Source organism: Brassica oleracea, chromosome C4, assembly GCF_000695525.1.
Source record: "Brassica oleracea var. oleracea cultivar TO1000 chromosome C4, BOL, whole genome shotgun sequence".
NCBI lineage: Eukaryota > Viridiplantae > Streptophyta > Magnoliopsida > Brassicales > Brassicaceae > Brassica > Brassica oleracea.
Window position 1 is genome coordinate 28882707 of NC_027751.1, and position 11883 is coordinate 28894589.

The 11883-nt window shown below is 35.1% G+C and overlaps 2 protein-coding genes and 2 pseudogenes across 2 annotated transcripts; 1 reads left to right on the forward strand and 3 right to left on the reverse strand.

Annotated features, from left to right (window-relative positions):
• Window positions 1-1032, reverse strand: part of LOC106338585 — a 2699-nt pseudogene extending 1667 nt beyond the window's left edge.
• A 1165-nt stretch (window positions 1033-2197) lies between these two features.
• LOC106338586 lies at window positions 2198-3258 on the forward strand (annotated as a pseudogene).
• Window positions 3259-3360: 102 nt separating this feature from the next.
• On the reverse strand, window positions 3361-4152 carry LOC106341217. The gene is made up of 2 exons (XM_013780024.1): window positions 4087-4152; window positions 3361-3928 (listed from the first exon to the last, which is right to left on the reverse strand). The coding sequence occupies exon 2, from the start codon at window positions 3896-3898 to the stop codon at window positions 3566-3568; it is 333 nt and encodes a 110-aa protein (XP_013635478.1). The 5' UTR covers window positions 3899-3928; window positions 4087-4152; the 3' UTR covers window positions 3361-3565.
• A 541-nt stretch (window positions 4153-4693) lies between these two features.
• Window positions 4694-6566, reverse strand: LOC106339492 (14 kDa zinc-binding protein-like). Its single transcript, XM_013778319.1, has 5 exons — window positions 6399-6566; window positions 5930-5987; window positions 5356-5445; window positions 5095-5212; window positions 4694-5023 (listed from the first exon to the last, which is right to left on the reverse strand). Exons 1-5 carry the CDS (start codon window positions 6497-6499, stop codon window positions 4956-4958), a joined length of 435 nt encoding a protein of 144 aa, XP_013633773.1. The 5' UTR covers window positions 6500-6566; the 3' UTR covers window positions 4694-4955.
• Window positions 6567-11883: the final 5317 nt, after the last annotated feature.

The following is an 11883-nucleotide window of genomic DNA, read 5'->3' on the forward strand; positions in this document are numbered from 1 at the left end:
AACCTTTGAATCAGTTTCCAATTGCACCAGATTATCAGCAGACTCAGGAACGCCACTATCTGTACTAGCTGTATCACTGGCTTCATTCACCGATTTCTCTTTTGATACCGGAACATTAATTTCTTTCAAAAGAGTTGCCAGATTCAACAAAGACGATTCCGTGCAGGGTCAAGCTCACTTTCACTTCAAGCTTTGCCCTTTTGCCGGCCTTTGATTACTGGAAATGACCAATCTTGTATAGATGATTTTAGAGGTGCTTGCAACTCGTCGGTCACATCAGTGTACTGCACATCGACAAAAAATGATTCATAACCGTAGAACGTTAGAGTCTTGACACTAGGGATGTGGTTTTTTTGGGGAAAACAACGGTGCTCTCCTGATTCTCAGCTCCTCCTTTCCACGCTAGCAAAATTGTGAAAGGTAAACTACCATGAACCTTAAAGAGTTTTCGACCTTTGGAAGTGAGAATAGCATACTGTGAAGTGCGCCCCGCGCCACAGACTCACTTCCAGTTATTGTACGCATGGGCTCCTTACCAAAAAATGCGGTTAGGAACTTGATAATAGCAGGGACATGAGAGCTAGAGCCAACAACCTCGACTATGTGTACATCAGAGAGTCCTGCATCAGTGAGAGTTTTCTCTAGAGGCACCTTAACACGCTCCAAAATTAGTAAGCTAATCTCTTCAAACTCTTCCCTCTTGATAAGGCCCCTAATGTTTTTCTCATCCATCAAACACTCAATCTTCAAAGTTACCACATGATTTTTGCTTATAACCTTATTCAGTTCCTCACACTCATCTTTGAGGCTTAGAGAGGCCTTGGCATTTTGGTAGACATCAATCTTGTACTCCTCCTTGAACTTATGAGCAAAATGATTGAAAAGAACTTCATCAAAGTCCCTTCCTCCCAGACACCGATCAAAACCATGAGACAAAACCTCGAGTTTCCCATTGGTGAAGCGTGCAATGCATACTTGCATACTTGAATGACCAATGTCAAAGAACGCGCTATTAAGCTTCTCATCAGACATAATTCTGACATGCCGATTTTGGCAGAATTAGTTAGCATGTGTCCCAACAAATTTCTAATAAGATTTTGATGCGTTTATCCAAATTGAGATTCTCCTTGTTCGACGTAATCTGACCACATGGTCTGGTTGTCTGGACATACGCGAAAGATTTACCTGAACTGCCCAATAATCATCGACCAAGACCAAACCGACCAAATGCTAATTCGAGATCAAACAAGCAAATTGAAGACTGGAGATCAAACCGGTCCAATTTTGTTCTCGACCAACAATCAAGGCTAAACTGGACTTACTACTTCAACATCCAAGCCGATTCATCTAGCTGTCAAAGTTCACCCTCACCCATTCTAGCAACCTGTCAACCTTCATAAAGGAGGGACACGCTCCAAGCCAAGGTAAGAAAATCATTTGAATTCATTTGAATTATTGTCTAGCCAAGTTTCTTTAGATTTGTTTATCTTTATTTTTTCTTTGCAAATCGAGTCAATAAACAAGGCATATCAGTAGCCATGATTTTTGTTGGTCCAAGTAGAGTCATTGTATTGTTTTTGTTTCAAACCCCCTAGAGGTGTCATACTACACTGGACGAGTATATAAGTTTTTTAAAAGTGGTTTTGTATCTTTTACCTTACATCAATAAAAAAAATGAATTTTATTGCTTAAGCAACAAATCCATTAACCAACAACTCCGATCAAAAGAATTTATTAGTTTATCAAATAATAATTATTTTATGAAGTTTTTTACTTGTAATTAACCAAATACCGAAGTCTAAATGTACCGGTTCGCACCTTCTTACTGAATACCGGATAGCAATTAACCGGAATCATATCGATTACGATTTACAAGAACCTGGTATTTGAAAAGAAAGGACACATTTCTTCTTTAGCAAAGCCCTAAACAAAGCGATCAAAGTTACAGAGGAAGAACGTCGTAACGGTCACTACCTCCTCCTTCCTTCTTTCAGTAACCTTCCTGATCTCCTTCAGAAACTAAGACAAAGGAGAGACTTTGGTTAAGATTGGTCTTGTCTCGTCATGCTTACTTATTATATCTCGAGTCTCTTGAAACCTCTGATGTGGTTCAAATCAAATTATTAGAGAGTCAAGCAATTAAGAATGTACTGTTTTCTTTTTTTATTGTAATTAGTTTCTGCAGCTTCTGAAGACGATGCAGAGTGAGGAGTCTAACATCTAGTGGCCGTATCAATCTCTTGACTACGTGTTTTTGAAGTTGCTGATTGCATTCTTTGGTTTCTATTCAGATCCTGAAGCACAAGTGCACCGCAAGAAAGCTGGTGGATTTCGTGGCCAACTGTTTTCTGAAGGGTATGTTCATTAACTGGAGGTGGGTGTAGTTTGATAAGAAAAGCATAGCTAAAAGATTCGCGGATATGCTAAATGGAGAACAAATAGGTATTCCTTGTGACATTATTCATAGTCAGTAGGTGAAATCTAAGCGGCTTGAAATGATTAGTGTTATTTGCTGTTTTATCTTTTCTCAGGAGGGAAAAAGAAGTCAGCTATATACTATATGATATTTGGAACATCAAGTACTTGACCAAGTTCAAATGGGATGATCATACCGAAGAGATCGGTACTGTTTAACTGCAAAACTTATCTGCTTGACATAACATTCTTGGCTATTTAGGTTGATATGATCTCTTAATCTATAAAGGCTTGCTTGTTTTGTTGCCGCATACAAAAGTGCAATACGGGAACAGAAACTAAATATGGTTCTCTCTGCTTCTAAGAGAGAGGACTTTTATCTATCTAAAATTGAGAAGTCACGTGGCATGACTGAGATTGATGAAGGTGCTCACTTGTTCTAATACTTGGATAATGTTATATCAATAATTTTAGAGTTTGCTTACAGACTCTTCCTTGTTTGGAGAAAAACCTCACTAGTCTAACTTGATTGATGTTTGGTTTTGTATTGCTCTGTTTTTGCGGTGTGCAGAAGCGGAAGAATCAGGTAGCAATGCAGAAGCAGCACCAGTCTTCCCGTCTAGGGTTATTCGTCAGTTCAGACAGAAGAAATCAATTAACAATGAGACATCTCAGAGAAAACATGGACTCTCCACTGATGTCTTAGCATCGCTAAGTACTTTCTTTCATCTTATACTTCTTGAAAATACAATATGTATTTACATTGTATTTATGGTTTTGTATATCTTTTATCCTCATTCAGGTATTTGGCGGTTCTTAAAAAGATTAAGAAGAAGCATGTGAAAACCTTCACATACCTGATACACTTCTACCATTTTGTTTAAAGAATATAACAAAACAAATCTTCAACACTTTCGTATTCTTTCTCTTAACAATCTTGTTCTACTTACCTTATTAATTGATCAAACCAAATCAACCAAGCAAAAAAAAAAAACAGCATTAACATACACATACAGACAGGAACACATGAGTTACAATGTGTATCACATGTATAAAAAGAATACCACACCATATTGGTTTTTGTGAATAACAAGAAACTGTAACAATCTTCAATCAGACCATAGCCATACCATGTGAACAATACAAAAGACTAGTAGTCACTGAGACGACTAGAAGGAAGCAAGGGCTTTGGGAGATGAATTTGCGTAGTAGCTATTGCACCTTGGCTTGTGGCCGATGTACGGTGAAGCCTGCAACGGAAGGACCCTTCGTGCTTTGTTGGAGCACATATGCATGTCTTCCCCAACGTGTTGCTGTTACCGAGCAGACCAAGCGAGTCCGTAGACCACGACTTCCTCATTGACAATCCTGTCTTGCTTTTGCTGTCGTCTTCTTCATTCACACGACTAAACGGATTCTTGGTCTTCAACGACTCTCTGCTGCTACTGCCGGTCAAGCTCTTCCTCGGTTTCGCCTCCTCCATGAATTAGAATCGTTAACTTGGAACAGGAACCTAAAAGATGAGAGACGATTTTTTGAGATGACTTGATCAGATGGAAAGAAACAAATCTTTACATATAAAAATAGCAAAGACGTGACAACCAAGTTCTTATATAATAATTATTATGTGTAGATGCTCAATTGCTCATGAACGCGTAGGGAAATGTTTACAAGGTCAATTCATGCGTGTTTGGTATTCCTCAAAGATGGCTCTCTTATTTTCTTCATATATTCACAATTTACACAAACACAAAATAGATACAAACAGAAATGAAATTTTTCTAGGATCAAAAGTATATTAGTATGTAATATTCAAGAGAAAGCAAGTATATTTATATAAAAGAGGGGAAACTTTATTTTATTAAGAGCACTCAGGAAATTTTACCAAAATTTGAGAGAAAATTCTTAGACTTGAATAATTACTAGACTTGTTTACAATTTTGACAAAGCTTTTGTATTTATATAATATAATATTAAAGAATATTCTTTCTATTTCACAAAGAATATCACTTCGATTTTTTTCTTGTAATACATATTTTAAATTTAATATTAACTACAAAATATATTGATTTTATAAATTATTTTATTTGTCTTGAATACTATATATGTAATTAATTAGAGCATAACTACATTTCAATTATTTTCTTATTTTGTGTTAAAAGTATCTCAGACTCTTTGCAAAATAGAGGGAATATTACAAAGTATATTCCTTGGTTATTTTCCTAAAGTTAGTTATTACACTAGATTCTTACACGAATTATTACACATAACTCTCGAATATTAGAACTCTCTAATATTTATTCACTCATTTATTCGACGCTTTTTTACCATTGAAATGTTTTACCAACTCAACAACAAAAAGAAGGGTTCCACAAAAGAGAACAGTCAAATATTCTCTTCATACCATAGACTAAGGTTTAGTATAGCAATCATAAAAGTTATGTCTTTTATTCATAAAGACAGAAGAAGACAATAGCAAACTCAGGAAGGGTTCCTCTTATAACCAGGACAACAATCACTAGTAGATGATGATATCTTTTTTAGCCAGGAGGCCAGTTCATTTGGCGTCCTCCAATGAGATGAACATGAATATGATACACCGACTGGCCTGCAAACCCCACAAGAAGGTGTGATTATAGCATCATTAAACAGATGTCTCTTAATTTTATTAATACATACAGCCTTGAGGACCATCGTTGATCACGATTCTGAAACCTTCATCTAGGCCTTCTTGTTTTGCTACAAGCTTGGCAGTGTAGAGAAGGCGGCCCAAAATGTCGATGTGCCTCTCCTCAGCCTGCAAGTAGCATACAAACAATACGTTATTAGCTTGTGTTTCTTAATGAGATCAAGTCCGATAACTCTCATGCTTTTAGGTTTGATTCTGTCAGGACTTGTTTTGAGGGTTCAACTTCGGAGAGGAGTAAGTGAACAAGGTACCTTAGAGAGGCCAGTTAAACCATCCCTCACTTTTGGAATGAGGAGGATGTGAACAGGACCCTGGGGAGTTATGTCCCTAAAAGCCAAGACCTGCATAATCATAGAAAATGATTTAAAACATGCCAGGAACAGTGATAATGATGTATGTACTGAACTACTGAATTTTTTACAGTGGTGAAATCTATTCAGGAACAGTGACAAACAAACTTAAAATCCAAAAACTATACAGTAAATACAAGATCCGGTTGCTGAGAATAGAAGTGACATGAGCTGGGTAGGCAGATACTGAACAAAATTAAGTTCCTTTAGACGCAGTCTCAATTACTGATTCTTTCTAAACACTAAGGCTGCAGTAAGAGTGAAAAAAAAAACTACAGCCGTGATATTTGCTGACTGAACCATATAACAGTCAAGAAGACACCACATTTTACTTGACATGCATAGGCATAGAAATACTTATGTCACATTTACACATTGGCTAGCTTATAGTACCACTAGAAGTAGATATTCCAGATGCTGCAACAAAAGAGAAAGTATATACAGAAAAAAAGAGTTAGAGAATATTAAAAGGTACCTTGTCATCCTCAAAAACAACTGTGGATGGAATTTCTTTACTGATGATCTTGTCAAATCTTCACGTTTCCAACAATAAACAAAAATACAGGTTAACATCAATTCAGCACAACAAGACAGTTCACTCTTCTATGTACAAACCGACAACTACTCTAACAGAAAGTGGTCGGAATAACAAACTTCACAAATACAGTTCAGAGCCAAAACTTACACACTGAAGTTAGTACTTTCGTTTTCAGATTAAAAAAAAAAAAATCAATATCTTTCCATCGAAGCAGAGCAATTCCAACGGTACAGTCGAAGAACAGCTAGACCCAAATATACATTCAAAGTTTCGATTTTTTTTCTCTATCGTTATTAAATTACATCCCAAACAATCGCAATTTCAATCCACGATCTACGACTCAGTCTAAGATATACTAGGAATCAAACAGATCGACCAGAAGAAGGAATGAAAAAAAGGGGCTTACATGGTGGGAGAATCGGAAGGAGTGGCGGCTAAAGCAGCCTCTTTCTCTGAAGCCATGACGGGAGATAAATGAGAAGAGAGGATCGATACACGGTGGCTCATCAACCCTAGATTTCTTTATACCATATCCGGTGTCGATTGTGCAACCACTTCATCCCGACAATCTGTTTCTTTCAACCAAACATATTCTGCCACGTCATACACGCTTTTGTCTTTATCTCATTTTTCTTCTTATACTGTGCCTAGTAGGCTCTAAAAGCCCACAAAACATGGATAAATTGGATAACTGTTTTACAAAAATTGATAATCGTCAGAAGTACAAATAAATACCATAATGGTTAGAGCCAAACCAATTATCGTGACAAAAAAAAAAAGAAGAAGGTCAGAGCCAATTATATTGTTGTGGAAGCACTGTATCTAGACCTGTCAATTAGGGCCGAAGCCCGCAGGCCGAGCCCGCTCAGCTCTAAAAATTATCGGGTTTGGGCTTAGTTTTATAAGCCCACAAAAAATAGGCTTTTCGGGCTAAGCCCGTATGGGTTAGGGCCGGCCTGAAAACCCAAAACTTTATATTTTAATTTATTTAGTTATGTAAAATAGTTAATTTTCTTAATTATTAATTTATAATATTATCTTAAATCATAGGTAAAAACCCTAATCTTTAACTACGTATCTATACAAACACCTATTATCAATCTCAATTCTTTGCGGCAACCATCAAAAAGTCAATGTCTTCCCCAAACCATGCAAGTCGATTCATCATTCATTCACATAAAATTATAAACCATGTGTGTATATACGTAACATCGATGCTAAAAGTATTTTTTTATCCTACTGAATCATTTTCTAGAAAAGCTTTACGTCCACAAATTCTTAGTGTTTGTCAATAACATGCAATATTTGACCGTGTATAGTATTTCACTTTCAGTAACATGCAATACTCAACTGTGTATATACTTGATTTTATGCAATTTAAGTGTTATATTTAATTACATTCAATATCAAACATAAGCGATTACCTTTCATGTGTTTCATAGATGTTGTGTGTTTTATATATGGTTATGGTTTCACTTGTAATATAGAAATTGATCTTCTGTGTTGTATTTGTATTTGAAGGAACCAATTGAGAATGATATGGAAGATAATGATTTCCATGACTTGGAATTTGACGAGCTTAGCGAAGAGGACATGCCTTCCCAAAAAAAGAAAACAAAAAGAGGTGTAAGAGTCAACAAACCAAAGACACGAAAATGCACTTCACTTGTTTGGACGCATTTTGTTCTTAATGGAAAAAACAGTGAGGGTCTAGAAACAGCAAAATGCAAGCATTGTGCTGCGATACTTCTTGCAGAAAAAAGCTATGGAGCATCACACTTGAAACGCCATGCATTTGGATGTAAGAAAAGGCCACGAAACGGTGATGTGAGGCAACAAATGGTTACCGGCGAGGCACGGTTAGCCGCAAAAAAAATTGATCAGTCGGTTGTTCGTGAGTTGATAACACTGATCATCATATGTCATGACTTACCATTTTCTTTTGTTGAGTATCCACGGGTAAGGGAGCTATTAAAGTATTTGAATCCTGAGTTTAAAGCCATATGTAGGAATACTGCAGTGGCTGATGTGCTTAAGTTTCATGGGATTAGAAAAGATCAAATGAAGCAGGAGCTAGCTAAAGTTGGCAATAGGATATGCTTGACGTGTGATGTGTGGAGATCAATCAGCATCGAGGGATATATATGCTTGACAGCTCATTATGTGGATGATAGTTGGAAGCTAAAGAGTAAAATACTTTCTTTCTGTGCGATGCCTCCACCACATTCAGGATTTGAGTTGGCTAAAAAGGTTATCTCTTGTCTGGAAGATTGGGGAATAGAGAAGAAAATATTTTCTCTTACGCTTGACAATGCGTCTGCTAATGATAATATGCAAAGCATACTTAGAGACCAACTCTCCTCACGTCATGGTTTGTTATGTGATGGTGAATTCTTTCATATCAGATGTTCTGCACATATCCTCAATCTTATAGTGCAAGATGGTCTGAAATTTATCGAGGGTGCTTTGCACAAGATTCGAGAGACAGTGAAATGGATTAAGTGGTCAGAAGGAAGAAAAGACATGTTCATAGATTGTGTTAAAGATGTTGGTCTTAAGTATGGAGCTGGTTTGAAGATGGATGTTTCCACCAGATGGAATTCTACCTATTTGATGCTTGGTAGTGCAATTGAATATCGACGTGCATTCTCCCTACTACAAAGAGCTGACAGGAATTACAAATATTGCCCTTCAAATGAGGAATGGGATAGAGCAGAAAAAATACATGATTTCTTAGAACCATTCTACGATATCACCAATTTATTTTCAGGTATGTGTTCATTATTTTTAAATAATTTAGAAACTAAATATTTATAAGTAATGTATTTTTTTAAATCAGGTACTAGTTATCCTACGGCAAATTTGTATTTTGCACAAATATGGAAGATTGAGTGCTTGTTGAACACTTACTCGAAAGATGGAGATATGGATTTGGAACTGATGGCAATTGAAATGAAGAAGAAGTTTGCTAAATACTGGGAAGAATATAGTACCATTCTTTCAATCGGAGCCATTCTTGATCCAAGAATGAAGTTGGAGATATTAACATATTGCTTTGACACTCTTGATCCAAGCACTAGTAAAGCAAAGGTGGAAGCTGTGAAGGGGAAATTAAACTTACTCTTTGATCAGTATAAGAGTTACACTCCAAGTTCAATGAATGTGCCTTCTTCTTCACGTGCAACAGGATTATTTGGCAAATCCCAAACTGTGGGACGGTTGACTGCTTTTAGTGTAAGTTTTATTCTTTTTATATATATATATTTCTTATTATCTTAAAACCTTTTAATGATTTTAAGTTTAATATAATTTTGATTTCTTTATAATAGGATTTCAAAGCTTATGAAAAACGCACCCTTGCTGAAGAAGGAAAGTCTAAATTGACTTTATACTTAGAAGACGATAGGTTGGAGCTGACTTTCTATGAAGACATGGATGTTTTAGAATGGTGGAAGAGTCAGACACAACGCTATGGTGAATTAGCTCGTATGGCATGTGATGTTCTAAGCATTCCGATAACTACAGTGGCCTCAGAGTCTAGTTTTAGCATTGGTGCTCATGTATTAAACAAATACAGAAGTCGTCTCCTACCAAAACATGTTGAAGCACTGATTTGTACACGTACTTGGTTGTACTTGGTTGGAAGGATTTACCTTCTGCGATCCAGGTAACATATTAGTATTTATATTTTTTTTTATTTTATGTTGATATATTTTTCAATTTTAATATCTCCTATATTTTTATATGTAGCTCTTGTTGACGATGAAAATGTGGAAACCACTGAAGAAGAACTTGATCCTACAAATTCTACTGCAGCAACTTAGAGTTGAAATGCTTTTATTTTATTTCTATTTGCTATTATTATTATCTTATTTGGTGTTTTTAAGTTACACATTTGTTTTAGTTTAAACTGGATTTCATTAAAAACATATGGCTTTTAGAAAGTGTGTTCCTCTCCCTCTCGATCATTTGAAAGACGGTGCATATTTATATTATTCGATTAGGTGTGAAATAGTGATTTGTATATGCCGGCAAGACATAACAAAAGCCCGAAAAGCCCTATAGCCCGTTTAGGGCCGGGCCGGGCTTTAAAATATAAGCCCATAATTTTTGCGGGCCGGGCCGGGCTGGGCTTTAATAACAATGGGCTTTGCGGATTTTGGGCCGGGCCGGGCCGGGCCGGCCCGATTGACACCCCTAACTGTATCGGTTAACGTTTAAAGGCTTTTAGGGGCTATTGGAATCAGAATTTGGAAGAAGTTTAGTTATTTTAAAAGTTGACAGATTTTTAGACGTTAAGTAGAGTTAACAAATATTGTGTAAATTTCCATCAAATATTTTGTATTGATTTCTATAGATTTTTATTGATTATTATAGATTTGCAGAATATACTTTTTCAAAAGGTTTCTCTTTATAAGGAATGTATAAAAATCTTTCTAGAATTTTTCCAAAAAAAAATCTCAATGTAAACTATATATATAAACATCATGTAATTGACACAATGATACACATCTTATAGTTATAAGTGATCACTGTTTCCGCTACAAGCGATCACTGTTTTAATTTTATAGTTATTTATTTTAACGATATTTGAGACTTTTTTGAATTGGCTTGATTAATAATAAAATGGATCTTGATAAATCAGTTCTCGCTGTTATTGGTTTCTCGTTTCAGCATAATATGTCTTTGAGATACCTGTAATATATGTGTTGAAGAGTTGGTGGCTACATTTCTCCTAACTATTGGTCAGAGTTCAAAATATTGTTACACAATAGACATGTTAAATAGATCACTATTTGACATTAGTGAGAACTTTCATAAGGTTCAAAAATCATTGAATACGTTAATAATTAGAGAAACATGATAGTTTCTAATGTGGATTTATGCAATAGGAAATGGAAGTCAATAGTGATAATGAGACATATTATTTTTATTGGTATTATGGTTTGGTATGTTCACGTAGACAGATACATTTTATGGTACTGCTCCTTTGTGCTATGGTTTGATCTTTGTTTTGTTATGACTATACGTGAAAGATTTTTCTGTTTTGTTTTCATTGACTTTTTGTTTTTCGAGACACCATTTTAACAAAAGAAAGATTATATCATAGGTCAAACATAAAATATATCATCCGGTATGTGTATGTTCTTACTGTTACACAGATTTCTAAAATCTTATGAGTACACTTGATATTTTCAAAATCTAGATTACGAGTAAGAATATAAAGAATTTGCCTCCCAATAACCATAAATTTTAAAAGAATAGCAAAATCAATAATAACTAAACTTTTTGAGTAACAAAAGATTTGAATGAAATTTAAAAGTCATTAAACCAATAACAAAAGATTTTGGAAAGATTTTAAAAGTCCATAAACCAATAACAATGGATTCTTAAAATTTTATAATTCCTTTTGAATTCATAAACCAATAACAATGGATCCTTTAAAATTTTAATATTAAAGTCTTTGATTGGTTCTAGAGATAGCCCCACGTTATACTGTTCATAATGTTATCGTCCAGTTGTTTTGTTTTTGTTTTTTTTATTATTTGGTATATCCTGGTTTATGATTATGGTTATTGATTGGTTTAGTTTCCTTTAGCTAACCAATCCCCTATATATTATTTGAGAAGCATTACAACTTCTTTTTGTAGTCACGTGTCATCACTACAATGATTCTTAGAATCATTAGAGAAATATGTTGGTCCATCTAATTATATAATAAGCTTTTTATTAAACTAACAATAAATTCATCATTAATGTACTTTATTATTTCCTTAAATAAAATTTACGGAATTTCCTAATGTGGCTAAAGTATATATGACAATTAATGATTTTGAATAATAAAGATTTGATAAAAAATAGTGTATCTTCTATCATATTTGTTTAATTTT